Consider the following 22,656-nt stretch of genomic DNA (forward strand, 5'->3'; position numbering starts at 1 on the left):
TAGGGATTGATAACATTTTACGCTAAGGCTCTTTTCAGTCTATCAATTTTTGTGAACATGAAAGTTTGCTTAAAATAGCTATGTTTAGGGGCACCTGGGTGGCTTAGTTGGTTAGGGGACTGACTCCTGACTTCAGCCTAGATCATCTCAGTTGTGAGATCAAGCTCTGCATCCACAGTGAACATGGAGCCTGCTTGGGAGTTTCTCTTTCTCCCTCTGCCCTACTCCGTTGCTTGCTTTCTCTTTCTTTCTCAAAGTAAACAAATAAATTTGATTTGATTTGATTTTATAGTTTGTTTATTTTTGAGGCAGAGAGAAACAGAGCACGAGTTGGGGAGGGGCCGAGAGAGAGGGAGAGACAGAATCTGCAACAGGCTCCAGGCTCTGAGCTTTCAGCACAGAGCCCAATGTGGGGCCCCAACCCATGAACCATGAGATCACCTGAGCTGAAGTCGGACACTCAACCGACTGAGCCACCCAGGCGCCCCAATAAACAAACTTTACAATAGCTATGTGTAGGGGTGCTTGGGTGGCTCAGTCATTTAAGTGTCTGACTTAGGCTCAGGTCCTGATTTCATGGCTTGTGAGTTCAAGCCCTGTGTTGGGCTCCGTATTGACGGCTCAGAGCCTGGAGCCTGCTTCCGATTCTGTGTCTCCCTCTCTCTGCTCCTCCCCCCAGCTTGTGCTCTGTCTGTCTCTGTCTCTGTCTCTCTCTCTCTCTCAAAAGTAAACAAACATTAACAAAATTAAATAACTATGTTTAGACTTAGAAGTGGGGGGAGGGGGAGCAGAACTTGTAAAAACCATAAAGAAATTAACTACTGCACAAAATCCTGATACCTATTTTTGGCTAAAAGGGATGGTTAACAGCAGAGCTTCTCAGCTGAAAAAGGGCTCAGGGGACAAAGGAAGAAAGTTAAGACCCTGCCCCTCTGTGGGTTACTCTTCAGCCTACATGTGAGTTACCGCCAAGAAACCATAGTCCCTCAGGAACTATAATGGTGAGTCAGCCGAGGAAGGTCTACATGATTCACTGCGTGTCCTAACGCATTAAGAATTCACATGGGAGGTAGGCTCAGATATTCTACTGGTGGCCAGAGAGATAGGATAAGATGTGGAGGCTTTCAGTGAATCACATTAAACATGTTATCTTGGAGTATGAAACGGGAGATTCTTTTAAATTTCATTTATATTTATCTGCATTTTCTAACAATTCCACCAAAAATGTATGCTAGTTGCTTAATAACCAAAAGAGGAACATAGAAAAATACAGCCTTATCCATTTAATACAGTCCTCACCTAGAGGTAGGCATCAGAATCCCCTGTAGAGCATGCTTGCACAGTCCCAGCAGTGACCTTGTATATCAGGAGGGGTGGAATGGAGACACGTGTATTGTAATGTTTCATGCGGGGGTGGGGGGTGGTGTGTGCTCTGAAACAGAGCCCTAGGATAAGAATCGCTGGCTTTCAGAAGCATCGTGCCAACGCATTACTGTCAAAAAGCAGAGAGCTGACTCTTAACTCTTCATTCAAGCTGTTATATAATATTTTAAACTGTTACTGGTATTTGAAGAACAGCGAGGCAGGAAGCACTCTACTACGTGAAATCGTGATAGGAGTTTAGTTGAGAAGGCAAGTGGAGGGCAAAGTAATATTAAGGTTGTAGGCAAAAACCAGGCCTAAGTGAATCTGCTGTTGAAAATCTCAAGTTTAAATTCACCACCATTTGCAATAAGCTGACGACGATAACCCAATGGTGAGAGCGCGTTCACTGAGCAGGGACTTTGCTGGCTATGGCTGAGTCAGCACTGCTCCCTTTCAAGAGTGTTATTTTTGTGTTCCATGCCCTTCTCCTTTCCCACTGGAACAAGGTTAAATGTTACAATACCATATTGGTTTTAAACAACAAAAATGCACACTCAGCTGACCATTATTTACCTTCAGGGCACCTTCCACATCCTAACTCTTAACAATGCTCACTTTTCAACAGAACGAATCCAACGTAATACCTTTGCAGCTTCCACCATGCGAGCAGTGGAGTCGGCCAAGAGTTTTGCTGCCGCCAGGAGCTTCTTCGAATTCTCCATGTCGATTTCAGCTTCCGCATCTGACCTCATGGCGTTGACAAGGTCCGAGGTGGCCTGGGCCAGCACCCGGGCCTGGCGTACCATCTCACCTACGGGATGGGGTTGAGGAGGCCATGTGTTTGACTGCTTTCTGAAGCTCAAAACCCGCACACAATCCAGTCTCCGGTCCTCTGGCAAGAGGGACAGAGAGAAGAAAGCCCACAAGCTCCTGTCCTAAGCAAGGCTTACGTCCTTACACTCAGGACCGAAAATACTCCCTATGGCTACTAGGATTGTCTACCCCATACCTATCCAAGTTCCAGCTTGCACTGTGAGCAGTAAATAGGACACGACTAAGCAAGGAGGAACTCTTTCTAAAGAGAAGGCAGGGAACAAAATTATGTGGATTATGTGATTTAATAAATATTCATCTAGTAAATATCATTTACCTATTTACCTTTAGAATCACTGACACCAAATTCCTTAAACTCTGCATAATGGCATAAAAATGATCTTTAAATTCTCAAAAAAAATCTGTATGCTACCTAACTCAGGATGAGTAATATCACAAGATCCACTCGATCTGTGTCATTTGGCTCTCACTAATAAGAAACACAGACCTCCGTTTCATGCTCAGTTGCTAAGATTTGCCTTGGCTGAGTTTTCCCTATCCATTTTCTGTTTGTTCACTCTTTTCTTCCCAGCACTGGTTTTGATCTTGTTATCGGTAGTTGTTTGGTTTTACTGTACCCGTGATTTTACTGAAATCTGTTGCAATTTCCTTTTAGAAGTAGGAAGGGTATAAGAGTAAACATTTAAAACTACTCAAACGTAAGGGAATTTTTCCTCTTCCAAAGGTCATTTGAAAAGGATGCCACAACACTGTACCATTAAGGGAGAAACAAAGCTTTCATAAAAAAATCAAAATGTGCTAAATTCAAGGTATCGTGGATTAGATCCTGGGATGACAAACGGGCATGAGTGGAAAAACTGGTGAAATTTGAATAATGTCAGTACTTAACAGTTATGCACCAAAACTAATCTAGTTCTGACCAATGTGCCATGGGTTAGGAAAGATACTAAAAATGAGGGCAACTAGGAAGGGTATGTAAGAGCTCTCTGGGGGCGCCTGGGTGGCTCAGTTGGTTAATTATCCGACTTCAGCTCAGGTCATGATCTCACAGGTTCTGAGTTCAGGCTCCATGTTGGGCTCTGTGCTGACAGCTCGGAGCCTGGAGCCTGCTTCAGACTCTGTGTCTCCTCTCTCTGTTTCTCCCCTGCTTACACCCTCTCTTTCTCTCTCAAAAATAAATAAACATTAAAAAAAGTTTTTTAAAGAACTCTCTGTATTACCTCTGTAGCTTTTCTGTAAAATGTGAAAAGATTCCAAAATAAAACGTTATTAAAAACTAGAGACAATGAACAACAAAAACAACCAAATTGTGTAGAGAACTCCTTTCTTAAATCATGTAAGGAGGATACAGAAAAGCCCCGAGTTTTCATTTGTTTGTTTCCAACACTTGCTATAAAGTATAGCTCTGTGCCGACAGAAAGCATGAAAACCTCTTACAAACTACTGGTAGGGTTGCAAAGTGCAGAATCTTTCTGGAAAGAAAGTTCATACATAAAAAAGAAAGAATTGTACATATTTATTGGCCCAGAAGTTCCACTAATTACATATTCCCCAAAACTAAACCAAGATACTTTTATAAAACTAGTTACTGTAGTATTATTTTTGTTAAAACAAAACTAAGAAGCAAACCAAAACACTTGGAAACCACCTAAATAAATGTCAGTTTCGGGATCATGAGTTAGGTAAATTATCCTAGAATTCCAGGGAGTAGAATATTCTGCTGCTCTTAAAAAGACTAGTGTATAGGTCAACATGAAAAAGATCTCTAAGATATATTAAGAGAAAAGGGTTAAAGAGTATATATAACGCAATTTCATCTGTATGAAAACAAAGACAGTTTCATGCACATGGTGTGCAAACACATACAAACGTGACTGTACGAAGCCTGAAAATTTCTAGAAATGTAAAACAGAAACTGGTGAGTCGTCAAATCTGGACATTTAGATGGCATATGGGTGGGCTGGATCTTAGGAGGCTTACGCTTTATCTAATAGACTGAAAGGTATAGATTTTTCCATTTTTTTGTATATCCTTATGTTTGACATCTTAAAGAAACCTTGCCGGCTGGAGAGGGACTGCCATCCTGAAGACTAGCCAATTCTTAGAGGCAGCCAGGAGCACACCTTTGCAATGCAAACTAACCTCAGCTTAGAACCACACCTCCTCTGGTTGGGGACCCTCCTGGAGGCAATATCCCCGGCTTCAATCATCCTATGGCCAGATGTCACGCAACTAAGGATCGCCTGTATGGCACAGAGCTGGCTGAAAATAGTCAAACTAAGCAGGCCCAAGCTGTTTACCCCGCCCTGCCTTGGCTTTCCAATGAAAATCCCAGTCATGGCCACAGCCCAAGCTCTTCCCCTTCTCTTGTCTTCTGCAACCTGACCAAACCTTTGTGACCACACCCCTGGGACCCTGCAGGCATGTGGTGGCTTTCTCCCAGACCTGTGAGCAGAATACATTTTTCCTTCCAAGCTTCAGGCTTACATCCTCCTGGGGCCACGTTGACGTTACCATACCGAATCCAACATGGAGATTTTTGAACAAAAGGGATTTGCTAAGAATTTATTAAAAAAACCCTAACTAACTAACTAACTAACTAACTCTTTAAGTGCTGCTACAGATGGGCACATTAGGAGTCTTCCATCTTTCTCCCAGCCTCAGCCAGGAAGTCTCTGACAGAGGCTGATGACAACTGGCCCTTGTCAGGCAGCTGTCACCTTCCTTCCAATGGTGACCATCAGGGAACCCCAAGCTGACCCGTCCACCCAAGTATCGCCCCTCACCAGCATCTCCCATGGAGCTGAAGATGCTCTCGGTGACACACATGATGGTGTCGGTGGCCTGGTCGTAGCGGCCGATGGGCTCGCCTCGGCTGGCGAATTGTCGCACGTGCTGCAGGAGATCGTGCAGGGCCTGGCTGACCACGCTGGCCGCCGCGCTGACCTGCTTCAGGAGCTCGCCGTCGTCGGTGGCCGCCTGGCAGGCGCGGACGCAGTTCTCCACTGAGCGGTCCACGAGCTTCCCTGCTTCGATCAGCTGCTCCTGGCACACGGGGGAGCTGATGGTGGGGCTCACCACCTACAGGGACACAGCAGCACGTCCTGGGCCTCGAGGATCAACTCTCAGTCCCCACCCCGCACTGGCATTTCCACCGAGTCTCCTCCTGCTCTGGGCCTCAGGTCCTTACTCAGAGGACCAGGGATTAAAGTGAACCTTCACTGAGGTTTCTCACACCTCACAGTTTCNCCGTTTCTCCACATCCTCGCCAGCATCTAGAGTTCTCTGATTTGCTCATTTTAGACACTCTGACTGGTCACACCTCACAATTTCACTCTGAGTGGTTTTTGATGCCTGCTAATTTTTATCTTCACTGACGATACGTAACTATAGTACTGACTACTTCCACAGAGAGAAATTTCTGGTATGTATGGCATACCTCCTCCTATTGCGAACTTCTATGTTGAGTCCTCTGAGCAAGGATTATAAGACTAAGAGAACTGTATTTCTTTTCCAGAGACACCTGGAACTCTGTACTCAGGGGACTTTAAAGAACAGAGGGATTCTGTCAGTTTTTCTGTGCACACTTGGATGGTGCACCAGGAAACCAGGAGCAATACTATCAACACACCTCTGCCAGGCGCTGTGAATCCTACCAGAGGATAGGAAATGCCGGCTAAGCCGGTCACGGATCTATACAGTAAGACAGGTCATCAGGCTGAGAAATGGACACATCCCATCTTCTGATGCATCAATACACAATGGTGCCAAAAGGATACGTGAAGCCAGACAGGCCTGAGATAACCCCAGTTCTGCCACTGTGGCCTCAAGCTACTTACGAGCCCTTGGAAGCCTCTGTTTCCCTTCAGTAAACTGGGGATGAGGTGCTGAACAAGGTGAAGTTTAACATCCAGGTGTGCACATCCTGACTGGCAACGATGCACTCAATCCTGATTACCGTCACTGACACTATGCAGGGCAGAAAGGGTTCCCCCAAATGTGTACTTTATCCACGAACCCATTCATGATGCTGTGCTGCATTCTTGCAATGCAAGAACCCTTGGTGTGCAGGTGTAAACAGGACACGCTGAGAATTTCAAGGGGGGAGGTTTGGCAATTTGCACGTAGAAATGGCAATTTGACACCGAGAAATACCATTGCCCGAGGATTTGGGCGAAGAACACGGGGTGAAACCACAAGTGGGCAGTTATTGCCAAGATGCTGTTGTGTCACCTCGGAGATGACACCTAAGCAAGCTTTAAGTCTCAGTTTAAACAAGTTCTGCCCTCAATTTCCCCCAGTGACTGGGGGAGGACAAGAGCATGTGACACCGTGAAGAAAGGGCCAGGGATGCCAGCTGGCTTACCTTGGCACACGCCACCAGCTGAGAGGTAGAGAGGGCACACTGGGTGGCAGCAGCAATCACCCTGTTCTGTAGGACCGTGTCTTCAGCTACTTGGGCAACATTCTTTGCCTTTAATACCAACATGGCGGCAGCATTGGCTACAGCTTTGGCCAAACTCATTAAAACGTCCTATTTAGAAAGAGAATTAAAAAAAAAACAGTCATTTACTTTTTTTTAAATCACCCTTCATGGCCTAGAAATAAAATGTGGCTTCTACTCAAACATTTTATTGAAATTCCGTTTGAACTGTTTTTTTTTTTTCAGTACTTCATGAGAATATTCTTTCATTTATTTTTCTGAAATGTCAACTCTCCTTAGAGGTAATTCAAGAAAGAGACTTGCATCCTAGCTATAGAGTCTCCTTTACATTAAGGAGCTTAAGATTTAAATCTAAAATAGGTTGATTTGAGGGGAGGGTTTGTATTTTAAGCACTGATTCACATTCATGCACTTCTCCAACACAGAGAATCTTGATGAAGTCTCTTGACGATGTGATTGATGCAGTAGATGAAGAAAAGCTGGAAATCTATCCAGGTGCCATAAATACAACGTACTGTAGGAAGGATAGAATTCATGGCCTCCAAGTCATCATGCCCTGCTGTCATCTGAAAATTTATCATTTGGATTTCCATCTTGCACAAGGATCCAAGCTACCTTCAAAAATTCAGCCACATCTCTGCCTCCAGAGGGCAATGTTGGACATGCACAGACATTACCTACAGCTTAAGAGCCAAGGAGTGCTCTGAACGTAAGTTATTCTCAGTGTTCTTAGTCTTCTGGACAGGGATTAAATTATTATGAAAAGTGGAAAGGGAGCCTACATAAATAAGTGAGCTATAAGCTATGGCCTCACTGAAGATGCAAGGAGCTTTGAGCCTTTATATATCAGTTTATACTTTAACTCAACAAAAAGGCATTCTGTCTGCAGGATGGAGAATACTTTGATTCGGCCCACCAGATTTGTCACCCATCTGGGTGACTTGAAGAATAATCACTGTTAACATTTGATTTGCTTCTTTGCTTTGACTAGTGAAGGTAGTTCATTTGGTTTGGAAATGCCTTCCCAAACCTATCCCAAATATAGGAGCCATTTTTATTTTGAACAAGTATGTCCAGGCTTTCTCCCAGAGGAAATGCGGTTAGAAGTCTTTATTAATTCATCAGATAATGAAAAGCACTTTTGATTCTGAATGCAAAGGGCACCCACAGAGTCTTTACAAGAAGATATTTTATGAGAAGATATAATGGGAGGAGTGCTCACTCTGTGCAATTTTACACAGAGCAAAAACTATATGCTATGCAGGCAAATCAGAAACCCATAAAACTGCTATGTAGGCAGATTTTAAAATGGAAGAAAACCAAGGAGTCTTAAAGGAACAGTTTAGTTCAGTCTTTTTTTTTTTTTTTTAAAGGTTTGTTGGACATCCAAGGAAAAAGTAAAGCCTGAGGTGCCTAAAAGTAAAGATGTTTTTGGGATCTGACTGGCACTTGTTTGCCACATAACTTGGCAACTGCTCCCAACACGGCCTGTGAAGTTACAGTTCTTGGACACCTATCTCGATGCTCAGTGCACGTTCAACTTGAATGTCACAAATTATTTACAAGATTTTAAAAAATATCTTTCCAAAGTGGTTCACAGTATTCTTTCACTTGATATGAATTCGTCTTTTCACATAGGGACCAAGATTTGGTCATGGAGGCTCACAATTGTTCTAAAGGGCTTTGTTAGACTCATTTAAAGAAATCCTGTTCTTCCTATTAATTTTGTCCAAAAAAAATACGGTTAGAAAAAGAACGTGATACTATAGCTACAGTTGCTGACAAGGCCTTTGTCAAACCTTTCAACAAGAACACTATTATGTAGTCCATGTAAAATAAATCTTTGTTAACTCTGGGAACATGCAGTACATTGAGAACCCAAGAAAAGCTCTGAGATAAGATCTCAATAATCAGAAAAATAGTGCATAAGAAATCCAATGTCAGAAAGCCAGGGGCTTCCACAACTGGAAGAGGTTACGAGATCACCTTACCGTACTGATGTTTGCCTCGAGACCTTACAGAAATGAGAAGCATTAAAGTCAGGCTATTCTCTGGTAAGAAAGTCTCTGCAGGACCTTACAGCAAACATGACCTGGCTTTCCTAGCACCTCTGAATAGAAACAAACAACAGGGAGTTGAGTTTGCATTTATATCTGACTGTATAATGGTCTGTCCAAGAGAGAAAGAAAAGAGAGTCTTCAACAAAACAAGGATGCATGAAAGGTCTTCAGGGAGAACTGTGACTTTCTTCTCAACCTTTCCAAACACTCTGGGGAAAGCAGTAGTCTTTTTGAGGAAAGGAAGTTGACCGCTTCAGGATAATTAAGCTTAATACACCAACAGCTCAATCTCTTATTCATGCAATTCCTAAGTGGGTCCTGCCTACAAAGAATTACCTGCTCTAATTCAAAAAGCAGTGGCTAAGACAAGGGCAGTTTGGGGGGTTAGCCGAGGGGAAGTCAGGATAGGGTCTTAGTTCGTTTCAACTAAGTCATTACTGGCCATCCCAGCCTAGAAATGGCTTCCAAGAATACTGCTACCACCCATTATGGGTCTCACCCTCCATCATGACTTGAATGTTCAAGCAGTGACTGTCTGACTACATCGTAGAGTATGAATGGGTCCTGTGGCCCTGGTACCACAGGTATGTGCCAAGAAGAAGGGCAACAGCCACATCGATGGATGCAGGTACATGTTCCATGTATCATGACACATATAACCATGTCGCAGTGTCGCTGACGCATCTTGCGTAGATGGAGTTTGGTAGTTCAGGATAAAACGGCAAGCCGAATTGGCACTCGTGAATTAAGAAACTTGAATGCTACTGTAAAGCTGAATGACCTTTTTCCTCCGAATGCGATGGAACTCCCCAACAGCGAACCTGACCTAGGATTTGGAAGAGGGCATCTTCCAGAGAACCTGGGCTCGAACTGTTAGGTTTCAAGAGAGTGTAGTTTTATACCACTTAAAATGGGGACCTAAGAGGAGGAGAAAGGCACAGAGGGCAACTGCCCACGAGCACGTGAGAAGACAAGCACGTCATAGCCCGTAGCTCTCCTCATCAGTGGTGGCTGGGAACAGAGGCAGACAAGCTGAGCTCCAGTCTGAGCTGACAGTGCATCAGGACAGCTGCCCACAGGGGCTATAGCTGTGCACCAGAGGACAAACAGCCCAGATCCTTGGTACTGAACCAGAGTGCAGAGTGACCCAAAAAAAAAAAAAAAAAAAAAAGTCTTCCCCCCCAGAAGCCAGACAACAGAACCACCTCTGGATACAGAGGGGGCGGGCACCTAAGCTACCTGTGAGGGCAGTGTATGGGAGTCCACGTTCTCTCTCTGTCTCTCTCATGGGGACTCTGGGCTCACGTAGTTAAAAACTGCTCCCAGAAGATGAAACAAGCCTGGCCATGAGTCGATAATTACAGAGATTGGATGGCAGACACAAGGGAGTTCATGATATTATTCCCTCCACTTTTGTGTTTAACGAACGTCCGACATCCTGATCAGCAAGAATAGCTAAATAAATGCTTTACAGTGATAACACGGGATATGTAAGTGAAAGGAGTTATTTAAGTTAAAAGTTGCTTTAAATAAAATTAACAGACAGTGACCTCACCCCCAAGGTAAGCCATCTCAATCTTATTCCTGGCAGCCCACTGAAGGTCTGGTTTTTCATACATTCTCCCCATTTGGGTCTAGACCATCGCTTAGACTCGTTTCCAAAATCATGGGCTACAGGCATCTTACTTGGAATCGCTCATCAGTCTCATTCTCTCCGATCTGCCTCAGAAGATCCCCGCTGGCTTGTCCAATGCTGCCAGCAGCAGTCAAAACGGTCTGTCGAGGCTACAAAAAAGAGCACACAGCAGTTGTTAAGAAAACATAGCTCCTCCACAGTGCCATCAGACAGCTAATGCCTCAGGATTGGCTCGTTCTGTCCCTGCATGAGTGTCTCAGACTATCCGCCAGGTGGGACACCTAACTATCCTGGTACAGTCTATGCAAGGAAGTGCCCGATGTGTCACAAACCGCCAACAAGGGGACAGATTTGAAATGTTCAATCGATGAGTCATGCTTGGCTGCTAGAGATGTGACAGGCACTTTATAGAAATTAGGGCACTAACTTGTATCCCCTTTAAATGTGTATTGATCATGTGTGTTAGCTTCTGAGGTTGTATGTGACCAAGTCCTCTGGGGTGGGGCAAAGGGAAGTTTCCTACTAACAGTCACCCAATCCTGAAAGTTGAACCACAGATTCCGTACCCAGTTCACCAACGCCAAACCCCGTGGTATGGTAACATGCCCCCGCACCCCCCATGAGGAATGGGAGGAACAGCTCAGGGAGGAACAGCCCCGTAGCACTCCAGGTGGCACCTGCCTCTCCAGAACCTGAGTGACCGTGTGCCCCACGAGCTCACCTCTCCAGAAGTAGGCTGCACAGCTTTCAGCAAGTCCGACACCGCCCCCGCGAGCGTCCTCGCGGCTCTGAGCAAGTCCTCCCCACTGCCCACCTCGTCGTCCATCAAGGCCGCCAACAGCTTCACGCCCTTGGACATCTCCGTCAGGTTGGAAGAAATGGTGGTGATTGCGCATCCCACTGCTGTGTAGTCGGTGTCTGCAGGGTCACCTGGGACACAGAAGGGCCGTCGCCATCAAAGGAGGGCGGTGAAGGGTGAGGAGAGCCCAGATGGGTGATGGCATCAGCCCCCACTCTGCAGTAGTTGGACACAGAGCCTCACGTGCACAGCGAGACACGTGGCTCCCTGTCTCCAAGGTGCTGCTCCTCCCAAGTCCTTTCACCCCAAGGCATCCTAAGTTGAAATACTGAACACGAGCACCTGCACGTTTCCAAAGGAAGTCTTGGCATCCCATGGCCCTTTCGGTTAGGTCCGTGTCAGCAGCTTAGGCTGGTCCGTTCTGCTCCTGAGGCACTGAAATGCTGCACCATGAAGCCAAGACCTTTCTGAGCTCTCACCTGACAGCACCAGGTGGGAGTCATGCTATGCCACAGGACACAAGGAGGCACACGCGATGGGCCTATTCATCCAAAACCAGTTTTAGACTGCAAGCCCCAGGAGGGAGCAACTAGCCTCCATACACTTCCAGGCACGTCCAGCATACCGAGGAACGAGGAGGACAGCTACGTAAGCGCTTTTCGAATGATGCATGATATCGACAGAAAGGAATGAGATGTTCCCCACCTTTCTCCTGGGTCAGTGTAAAAAACTGCCCGAAGCACTCAGAGTGCCTAAAAATAAGTCAGTTTCTCATAATATAAAAATCTGTTGTTTCAATCAAACAATAGACCTTTTTTTTTTTTTTTTAAAGAAGCTAAACCACAAGCCCTCAGAGACTTACCAGCAGTGAGGTTAACTACTGAAGCTGTTCCAGCTGTGATGGCATCAACCTGGGAGTGGATTTCGTGTTTGGATTCGTCGACTTTATTCTGAACCCACACCCGGGACGCCTAGAGAAGCAGACAAATGCATGACACAGTCACTTCACGGGATTGCCCAGGACACCAGAGTGGTCATGCTATAAAATGAGACCAGGATTTTGTCTATACTCTGGTTACCGGGCCGGCACCAATGAGGCCCTCAAGTCGTCTGAAGCCATGTCCTTAACGGCCCTTTTGCCCATTCACAGATGCTAAATGGCATGGGAGTTCTCCAGGTTGCTTCCACTGCTTTTTCGTTAGCTTTTAGGATCTTAGAAAAATTCTACATGGCTTTACTTAGGTAAACTCAGTAAAGAATGAGAATAATTAATGTCTCATGATAATATTACACATCAGCATGAACTGCTGCTAATTTCCACCTACATTTTTAGAGAGCAGGGTGAGAATCAGGGTATGTCAGCTCATGAGTATTCTCTGTCAGCAGAAAGATGGTCTTTTTTAACAACATGAATGGGGTGTAGATGTGCCACCTTTTATGGAAGGGGATGGGTGGGACAAGACCTCTGTTCTAGATCTAGCTCTACCGCTAACAAGTAACATGACCTTGGGCATATAACATCTAGATTCTGTGCCTTATGTTTCTTCCACTGTAGGAATCCAGGGGTGTTTGAAAACCTTTCCAGATCTTCAACTTTATGTTCACTGGAAGTAAATTCTCTATTTCCTGGCATTTCTGGAGTTAGTCAATAAATGGTCGCTTACATGCATTAGTAGGACCCTGTGGTAATACTGGATGCTGATTTGTTTCTGAAAACATCCCCAAAATAATCAAGATTTAGGATATGTCTAGCACTAATAATATTTTTTAGTTATTTGCAAAATTGCAAAATTGGTGAAGCAGGAATGTTAAATTTGAGTATTTCATAATTTTTTATTAAAAAATTTTTTATTTGGGGCTCAAACCCACGAACTGTGAGATCATGACCTGAGCCGAAGTCAGACGCTTAACCAACTGAGCCACCACCCAGTCACCCCGAATATTTTATTTTATATTTATTAAAAAAATTTTTATTTGTTTTGAGAGAGTGTCAGCATGGGAAGGGCAGAAAGCGAGGGAGACAGAGGATCCAAAGCACGAATGGTGAGATCATGACCCGCACCAAAGTCAGAGGCTTAAAAGACAGAACCATCCAGGTGCCCCAAGTCCAAGTACTTTAAAACTATCTCACAATAGGGCTGGATATGGGAAGGTGTCTGGCTTATGTATTTTTACTCTGAAGTTTCCCCTTGAAAAATGTTTAATGATTTCAGGTACGTGGGAGACGAAACACTGAGGATAATTGCACCTGCAGGTACAGAAGCATGCGAATGAGAAAACACAGAGTTCAGGAAGGACCTGGAGGACAGTATCCTGGCTGGCCAAGATGAGGCTAAGTTCTGCACTTGGCTCTGGGCTACGATGGCCCTGTCAGTCCTGATGCTGTGATCTTTAATACGGACCCCCCCAGTAGAACCACCTGGGGAGATGAAAAAAGCAGGCCCCAACCTCAATGACATGGACTGACTTGATCTGAGCTGGGCCTCAGCCTTGTTTGAACCAACTTGAAGCTCCTACAGGTAACTGGAATGTGCAAAGCAGGGCTGAAAACGACAGTGCTGGCCTTTCACAAATTTTCACATGCACACTGAACAGCTGGGAACTCCAGTGAATGAGGATTCTGAGTCAGAAGGTTGGGGTAAGGCCCCAGATTCCACACCTCTCAAAAGCTCTTATGCACTGCCAAAGCTGCTGGCCCAGGGGCCACCATCTAAGCAGGGAGAGGCTAGAGAACTGCATGCAGCAGCACCTACAGAAAGGCAGCTACTGACCCCACCCTGCTGAAAAGCTGAACATGAACACAGTGGTTCTTGAAGCATGGTCCTCAGCAGCAGAACACTTGAGGACTTGCTGCAAATGCAAAGCCTCAGGCCCTTCCCAGACCTACTGACTCAAAAAAAGACCTGGAGCTCAGCAGTGTTTTTATAAGCCTTCCAGGTGACTGCCATGGGCTAACGTTCGAGGAGCAGTGATAATACCAGCTATTACTTGTTGGGGTGTGTGTTGGGTAGTGTGCTAAGAATGCCACGCATAACTAGATGACCACGTCTTCACAAGGACCCCGAGCACGCACGACAAAATGGAGGCTTAGAGAGACTGAGTTGCCTGGATTCACACAGACACTAGCAGTGAGGCTGGGAGTTTAGCCCAGATCACATGATTTCAGAGTTCAAGTTCTTGGGTCCATGATTCTCTTCCTGTGAGTACCACCTCACTACAAGGACTCAATATATTGGGGGGAAAAACCACAAACAAAGCCCTGAGTTTCCACATCACCTCACTGGAGGAAAATGCAGACAGAAAGCAAACCCTGCTTTCATGCCAGGGCAGAGACACTGGGCTGACACACATGAACAATACCTACCATATCCTGGCCGAGTGGTGGCAGTGAATCCAGCTCGCTGAGGTCATCCTGGGCCTGCTGGACAGCGTGCATACTCGTGTTGATGGTCCCCATGAGGGCCTGCTGAGCCGAGGTCTGCAAAGGCAGATGAGCACAGGGTGGTCCTACCTTGGCTTCTAGAACCGACACCACCCTCTACACAAAACAAGGCCAAAATGAACTCTGGGCTCAAGACAGAGTGGCCCACGGTATGTCTCAACAACCCCAACAGCACCCCATTTCAAGCAGGAGGCTGGAAATAGAGATTCTATCAAAAGAATGCTTGAGACGGCTGTCTGCGATAGAGACGTAGTGAGCAGGAAAGTGTGGAGCTTAATTAACTGCCAAGAAGCCCAGAAAGAATTCTTACAGGCAAGTGACTCCACTCTTTGAGGACTGAGGACAAAAGAGCTCACACATAGAAAATACGTGTTGCACCCAGAACTGTTCTTCATAAGTAAGGACAGATTCCACCCAAAAACCTTCAGTCAGTGGACTTCTTCAGAGTGACATTTCTTCTGAGCTTATGGGCTTTTCAGCTTTTAAAAAGTTCTTCCCCAGCAGCACAGGAGTCCTTGAGCAGGCAGACGAGCAGGCGGGAAGAAGGAACAATCCGCCCAGGGCCAAGTATGGAGCACTACAGACCTGGTCTATTTCTAAGACCTTCCAACGAGTATGCAGGCCACTTAGCAGCTTGAGGCTGGGAAGGCAGGGAAGCAGGGTTCTAGAGCTCCAGTCATGTGGGGAGGTCATGGCTGCTCTCCAGCCCCAGAGTACACCTGTGACCAGGGGGTTACTAACCCACCCTGTTTCTTCTACCCACCCCATTTCTTTTGTTTTTTTATTTGAAAAAATTTTTTTTAACAAATAGTTTATTGTCAAGTTGGTTTCCATATAACACCCAGTGCTCATCCCCACAAGTGCCCTCCTCCATGCCCATCTCCCCCCTCCCCCCCCACACCCATCAGTCCTCGATTTGTTCTCAGTATTCAAGTCTCTCATGGTTTGCCTCTCTCCCTTTCCCCTACCGTTTCCCCCTTCTTCTCCCCCATGATCCTCAGTTAAGTTCCTCCTAATCCTCCTATATGTGCAAACATACAGTATCTGTCCTTCTCTGCCTGACTTATTTTGCTCAGAGTAACACCCTCAAGGTCCATCCATGTTGCTACACATGGCCAGATTTCATTCTTTCTCATTGCCATGGAGTATTCCATCGTATAGATAAACCACATCTTCTTGATCCATTCGTCCATTGATGGACACTTAGGCTCTTTCCATGTTTTAGCTATTGTTGAGAGTACTGCTATGAACATTGGGGTACATGTGCTCCTATGCATCAGCATTTCTGTATCCCTTGTTACCCACCCCATTTCTTTCCTTTTTTTTTTTTTTTTTTTTAGCCTATTTATTTGAGACAGAGTGGGAGAAAGAGAGGGAGAGGGAAAGAATCCCAAGCAGGCTCCATGCCATCAGTGCAGAGCCCCATGGCAGGTCTATCTCACCAATCGTGAGATCATGACCTAAGCCAAAATCAAGAGTTAGATGCTGAACCGACTGAGCCACACAGGTGCCCCTAAGCGCCTGATTTATCAGGAACACTGGGAAGTCAGGCATTGGGACCACACAGATGAAGAGCCATGGCTCAGATGGGAGCTAGTAAGAACATGACGACACACACCAGCTATCACCAGGGCTGGTGTCCCTCCCTGCACATCAGAGGCGGCATACTGACGCACAGGGCAAGCGTGGGGGAAGCCTCACCAGCGGGGGCATGTGGCCTCGGTGCATCTGCCCAACCATGACCTGCTGCTGCGGTGAGGGCATGCTGCCGACATTGAAGGTCTCGGGCCCGCTGGAGCCTGAGCGCATCACGGCGGGCAGCGCCACCGAGCCGTGCTCCACCTTTCCCGTCCGATTGAACTGCTGCTGCAAGATGGTGGACCTGCAGGCAACAGAGGTCTGGTCACTGGGAGGTGGGCACTCGCGTGAAGAGTCATCTAAAGACAGCACAGGTGTCACAACTGTCTGATGCTTTATGCTCTGGGGGTCAATTCAAAAGAAGCATATACAGACAGGACTGTGAATGAAATAATACTAAAATACCCAGAAGAACCCTGAATCTTTTTTTTAAGTTTATTTATTCATTTTGAGAGAGTGTGCAGGAGTAGGGGGAGAGTGAGAGAGAATGAGAATCCCAGGCAGACTCTGCAACATCTGCACGGAGTTCAATGCGGAGCTCGAACTCACAAACTGTGAGATCACGAATTATCTTTTTATAATCTTTTTATAATTATTAATATAAATAACCATTCCCAACTGATTTACGACATTATGCAATTAGGTCTTCTTAAGAAATTCCACCTCCCCCCTGCCCCGGTCCAAACCAACCCACAGATATTCCTGTAACAACGATGTTCCAGGTTTAAGTAAAAGTTTTGGATACAGTGATCTGTTATTTGGTAAATCCTACCTGAAATAGCATTCACTCAATAGCTATCTACTGTGGGTCAGGTTCTATTCTAGGCACTGGAGACACAAGTCATTTAGCCTTCTTGAACGGAAGGGAGAAGTATAGAAGGGAACTAAAAGAAAATCTCCCACAGCTTAGCTCTCCTTCCCCAGGTCCAAGGCCACTGAACACAGAGGATGTCTAAACACCTCTGGAGCCTTTATGATATGACAGACTTTGGCACCTCCTTCAGATGATTTCAGCTAAAATCTGGGAAGATTCCTAGGACATGTAATAAAAAAAAAAGGTAACCTTTTACTTCTTGATATTTTCTTAGAATGAGTGGGAAGTACCAAGGACTTTGAGCATATGAAGGTGGTTTATCTGCCATAGTACCCCAGAGGGCAGACCCACAAAGGAGAACCTGGGGGGGGGGGAGAGAGAGAGAGAGAGAGAGAGAGAGAGAGTGTGTGTGTGTGTGTGTGTGTGTGTGGCAGATTTGGTGAGCTGCTGCATTAAGAAGCCAAGCCTCTGTTTCAGGGTTTTCCAACCATCACAGATCATTCCTTATCACTCAGGGCAAAGTTCATGAGCCATGCTAGGATATCAGACAGCAGGCATCCACGCAGGGACAGTAATGTCTGAGGAGGGGTTGGCACCAGGGAGGGTAGCTATGGGAGTTCCAGTAGGAAGTCAGCTGCATTCTGTGATCTCAGCCGATGTCTAATGCAGGGCCAAGTGGCAGGGCTTCTGATGGGGACCACTCTGGACCATTCTTCCTGCTTGCTGTGACCAAATCTCACCATGATGCCCTACGCAGTGGGAAGGGGCTACAAGAATCCCAGGTAGAAAAGGGACTCAGTGCTCTGGCTCATACACTTACTCAGCTGCTCTTCCAAGTCCAAGTGCAGCAGAGTCCTCTGAGGGAGACAACTCACCCTGCCAGAAAGCATTAGCTTGCTGATTTCCATCTAACAGTCATTAATAATTCCAAGGACTTAAGGTGTTCTTCAAGAGGGCAGCAAGTACGTGAAATGCATCACATCACATTTGGTTCCAAACTGTGTACTAAAATAGGGGACACATGGAAAAGCACCTTCAAGGTGATTAAGAAGCAAATTGGGATAAAGTGATGGAGTGTGGAAATGTTAGAGGACTAATTATTATGACTTAGCAAGTTCAATATGCTTGACTATGCTAGAACTTTCTGGTAGTGTCCTAGAAGAAACATCACAAGATCCGAACTGACTCCTGGCTCTGCCACACATATGCATCTCAAGTAACTTCTGTGAGCTTTGGTTTCCTCAGTCATGAATTGGCAATAATATCTGGTCTACCTCTTACATTGGGGGGTTGTTACTGGAATCAAAGGAGATGGCATGCTACAGAGTAGAGTGTAATCAAGACGACTTATTATTACAATGCTCCACATAACCTAAAGGGAACAACTGCTCAGGCTTCCCCAAAGTACCACTAATTAGATGTTATTTAATTTTAATACATCTCAGCTTCCTATAAAATGAAGTTAAAGTGAGAGTACTCTGAACTGAAAATGATAAGAGTAAATATTTATGATATGCCAGGCATCATTTTACATTCTTTATTAATAACCCAATCATCAAAATAAGACTTATAAAGTGGCACTATGCTTTTTCTCATTTTATAGTTGAGATGAAGGGGCAAAAGAAATTTGTCATGTTCTCAAGGCCACACACGGAAAAAAGAGACCGGATATTTGAACCCAGTAAGTCTGGCTCCAGTGTCCATGTTTTTAACCATTTGTGCCACCTCATGACACCTGTGGGATGTAGCAAGCATTCTATAAACAGTAACTGCTCCAATGGCTAGACCCTTGCCCCAAATGGCACAGAATTAAACAGAGGCTCACTCTTCAGCCTTTGTCGAAAATGATGTTATTTAAGTGAGCTATTGCAAACAGGATTCATGAATATCAAAGATGGGACTTAAAGACCCCACCTTGTTGAATGTCTCCCTGAAATCCACAGCCTCCTCCTTCCACAAGACATAGTCAACACTGATAATGATGGTCTTGGGACCACACTTTGAGAAGACTCCTCTGTATCATCCACTGTCATCTCTGCCATGTTTTGGACTTCAGGGTAACTGACCCCTGAGTGGGCACGAAGAAACCTGCCCATTTAAGGAGAAGGTGGTTCTCCAGTATTCTTAATAATACTTACTTTTTTGGGGAAACAGACTCTTCCAGCATAGTTGACTCCTCATCCCCCTCTAATCCAAATCTATCTTTGCTTTGTTTCTGAGGTAAAATGAGACCAAAAAAAAAAAAAAAAAAAAAAAAAAGAAAAAAAAAAAAGAAAGTAAGAAAAAAAAACCCAACAACCCACAAACTCAGCAGGTTTGGACACCACAACCTCTTAAGATACCTCTTAAAAGGTGCTACACAAGCAACACTGTTCAGGTATACCCAAAATTCCTTGTATTGGACTAAAGGATAGCTGAACAAAAACTAAAATAACAATACAAAATAACATTATTTAACATAATATAGATATAAGGGTCTTCTGTGTTTATTATTGCATAGCCTAAATCTCGTACACTTAAAATCAAGACACAGATACTGATGTTCTAGTAGAACTTGGTTATTTCAGTGGGTTGTATCTTGAAGTCGTGGTCAATCATAGCATACCACTATGGCCTGTAACTCCATTAAATTTGGTAATAAAAATTTCATGAAAAATACCAAAACCTTCAACCTGCGTTTCTAAAGCAGCTAGAAAGCATCACATAATTACCTAGAGGGGAAGACGCTGAGGGGTTAGCTAGTCTCACTCATTAGTTACGTGAAACACAACTGTTCACTACCTGGCAGTAATAACATAAATATGAACTGCGCTAAAATGGAAGTTCTCGTAGTGTCTCAAGATGAAAGGCTGCACACTCAAGTAATCTTAACACTAAGATTAAATTAGTGAATCAAGTAATTAAAATTAGTCCCCCCCACCACTCCTCAGGTAACAATATCATTCAGTGTTTTAAAAAAGCGTCTTTTCCAATTTCTATCAGTATGTAATACCTTTTTGAGGATGATGTCGATGTAGCCTGCAATCAGCTGGGATATTTGCTCTCCCTCAGTGGTTTGTACCGAATAGTAGCTTTCTTGATACTCCCCAAAATCCTGAAAACACAGCATTAGAAGAAATGTAACTACATCATATATCTGCAGTTTGAAAGGTAAACAGGTCCACTATGGGAACAAGATGACAGAGACTCTCTTTTCCTTTCTCTTCACTTCTGAACACAACTGAACCCCCTAAAAGTTGTTCAACAAATAGTAAAAGGGCTCTGAAAGCTGGAAAGGTAGACTGATTAGAAACCACCGTACTTGAAGAAACCACTGTCTGGTGAGTTCTTGGGTTTTCTTTTATCATCTATTACCCTCAAAGATGAGTGCCTGAAACCCAGAACCTCCAAAGGCAGGATTTCAAAAGCCTGTTCTTTCTTGCCAAAGGAGAGGAGAAGCCCAACAGAGATCTTTCTGGGAGCCTCAACCCAGCTCCAAAACCTGGGCTGGCACTTGGCAGCTGCTGAGCAGTGAAAGCCCAGCACACCAGTCTCTCCCCCATGACCCAGACAGGCAGGTGGGCTGATCCTTCAGCAGCAGTGGTCCCAGTGAGGCCTTCTGTCTTCCTGCCCTCCACCCAGCGGCATAAACAGAGACAGGCCCCTTGGCTTCTGCCTACCCCAACAAAGGCCACCCAGCAATAGCAGGCGCTCCAAGGAAGTATTTTCCCAAACAGCACTATCAGGGTTTAAGCAGGAACCCCAGTAGCGTCAAACAAAGCAGTGCGGAAGAGCAGTGTGAGGGCTCAGAAAATTAGCTGTCATGGTAACCGAAGCCCACAAAAGAAGGCCAGAACACTACGCACTAAAACTCAACAAGGTGACTGTCTGATAAAACAAAAATGAAGATCAAGAGTCTCCTAACTTAATAACCAACATGTCTAGTTATAATTAAAAAAATCATTACTTCTATCAAGGAGACAACTTGATATGAGTAAGAAAAGATCATCAATGGATGCCCGTGCTGAGCTGCATCAGATACTGGAATTATCTGATAAATATTTTACAGCAGTCATCACAAAAAAATATTTCAACAATCAATTACAAATTCTCCTGAAATAAACAGGAGGTTTCAACAAAGAAACAAGTCAGAAGAACCATATAAAAATTATAAAAGTGAAAATATGTAATAACCAAAGTAGAAAAATTCACATTCTAAACAGTATGGAGATAAGAGAGCATAGAGTCAGGAGACATGAAAACAGACTAATAAAACTTAGTCAGTCTCAACAGTAGAAAAAACACAGACTAAACAAAAGCCGAACAACAACAACAAAAAAAAACCCATACAAACAAAAAACCCACAAACCAGACCTTCAGGGATCTGGGGGGCAATAACAAAAGATGCAACATTTATATCATCAGAATCTCACAGTGAGAGAATGTGGGACCAAAGAAAAAAAAGTATTCAAAGAAATAATGGCTGAAAATATCCCCAAGTGAAAGCTGAGCACATTCCAAATAGAACAAATCCTAAGACATCCATACCAAGAACTTAAGAAAGGGACATATTACAATGGAATACTACATGACAATGAGAAAGAATGAAATCTGGCCATTTGTAGCAACGTGGATAGAACTTGAGGGTGTTTTGCTGAGCGAAGTAAGTCAGGCAGAGAAGGACAGATACCATACGTTTTCATCTATAGGTGGATTAGGAGAAACTTAACGGAGGACCATGGTGGAGGAGAAGGGGAAAAATAGTTGGAGAGAGGGAGGGAGGCAAACCATGAGAGACTCTTGAATGCTGAGAACTGAGGGCTGATGGGGGTGGGAGAGAGGGGAAGGGGAGTGATGGGCATGGAGGAGGGCACTTGTTGGGATGAGCACTGGGTGTTATATGGAAACCAACTTGACCATAAACTATGAGGGGGAAAAAAAAAGAAGTGCCTATTAGCAGCTTCAGTATTATTCAGTGTTTTCCTGTTTTAATAAATATTCATTATGGGTTAAAAAAAAAAGAAAAGAAAGGGACATATTATCTACTAATGAACACCAACTTGAATGACCATTTCTACTCTCAAAGCATGGAGGCCAAAATAAGCAACACATCTCTCGAGGGCTAAAAGAAAGAACTGTCAATGTCAAATCCTATACCTGTCAAAATTATTCTTGATGAATGTAAGGCAAAGAAAGACATTCTCAGATGAAGGAAAATTAAGAGAATCTGTTGTTAGTAAATCTACCTATCTTTAAAGGCTGGCTAAAAGAAGCTCTTCAAACACTGAAAATGTTAACAGAAGAAGGCTGGCAAGGTTCAAAAGGTTCAAAAGAAAACAAGAGTGGGATAGATAAAAATAGAAGTAAATGTAGTAACCTCTCCTTTACCTTCCTTTAATTGTATTCTTATGCTTGAAGTGAAGTTATAAAACCATCTCACATGGTGTTCAGTGTATATAGAATGAATATAGAAATATTTCTTTGAAGAATTATATTAAAAAAGTGGAGAGTGCAAAGAGACCAAAATAGAAGTTTCTAGACTTTTCTTGAAGTGGTAAACATCCACACTTGTAGGCTGTAATTAAATTCTTATGCATATTGTAATATCTAGCTCACTAAGAACACTAAGAAAAGAGACAGGCTTG

General features: G+C 44.4%; 1 protein-coding gene across 1 annotated transcript in view; it reads right to left on the bottom strand.

Annotated features, from left to right (window-relative positions):
• Positions 1–22,656, bottom strand: part of TLN2 (talin 2) — a 425,012-nt gene that overhangs the window by 133,076 nt on the left and 269,280 nt on the right. The window contains exons 13-22 of the mRNA XM_077745320.1: positions 20,025–20,126; positions 19,171–19,247; positions 16,282–16,462; positions 14,503–14,616; positions 12,001–12,109; positions 11,061–11,269; positions 10,390–10,488; positions 6,566–6,733; positions 4,986–5,280; positions 2,010–2,176 (exon numbers count right to left, since the gene is read on the bottom strand). Coding sequence (XP_077601446.1) covers positions 2,010–2,176; positions 4,986–5,280; positions 6,566–6,733; positions 10,390–10,488; positions 11,061–11,269; positions 12,001–12,109; positions 14,503–14,616; positions 16,282–16,462; positions 19,171–19,247; positions 20,025–20,126 — 1,521 coding nt within the window. The remainder of the gene's footprint in view (positions 1–2,009; positions 2,177–4,985; positions 5,281–6,565; positions 6,734–10,389; positions 10,489–11,060; positions 11,270–12,000; positions 12,110–14,502; positions 14,617–16,281; positions 16,463–19,170; positions 19,248–20,024; positions 20,127–22,656) is intronic.

This window comes from Crocuta crocuta, unplaced genomic scaffold (genome assembly GCF_008692635.1).
Source record: "Crocuta crocuta isolate KB4526 unplaced genomic scaffold, BGI_CrCroc_1.0 scaffold130, whole genome shotgun sequence".
In the NCBI taxonomy this organism is placed as follows: Eukaryota; Metazoa; Chordata; class Mammalia; order Carnivora; family Hyaenidae; genus Crocuta; species Crocuta crocuta.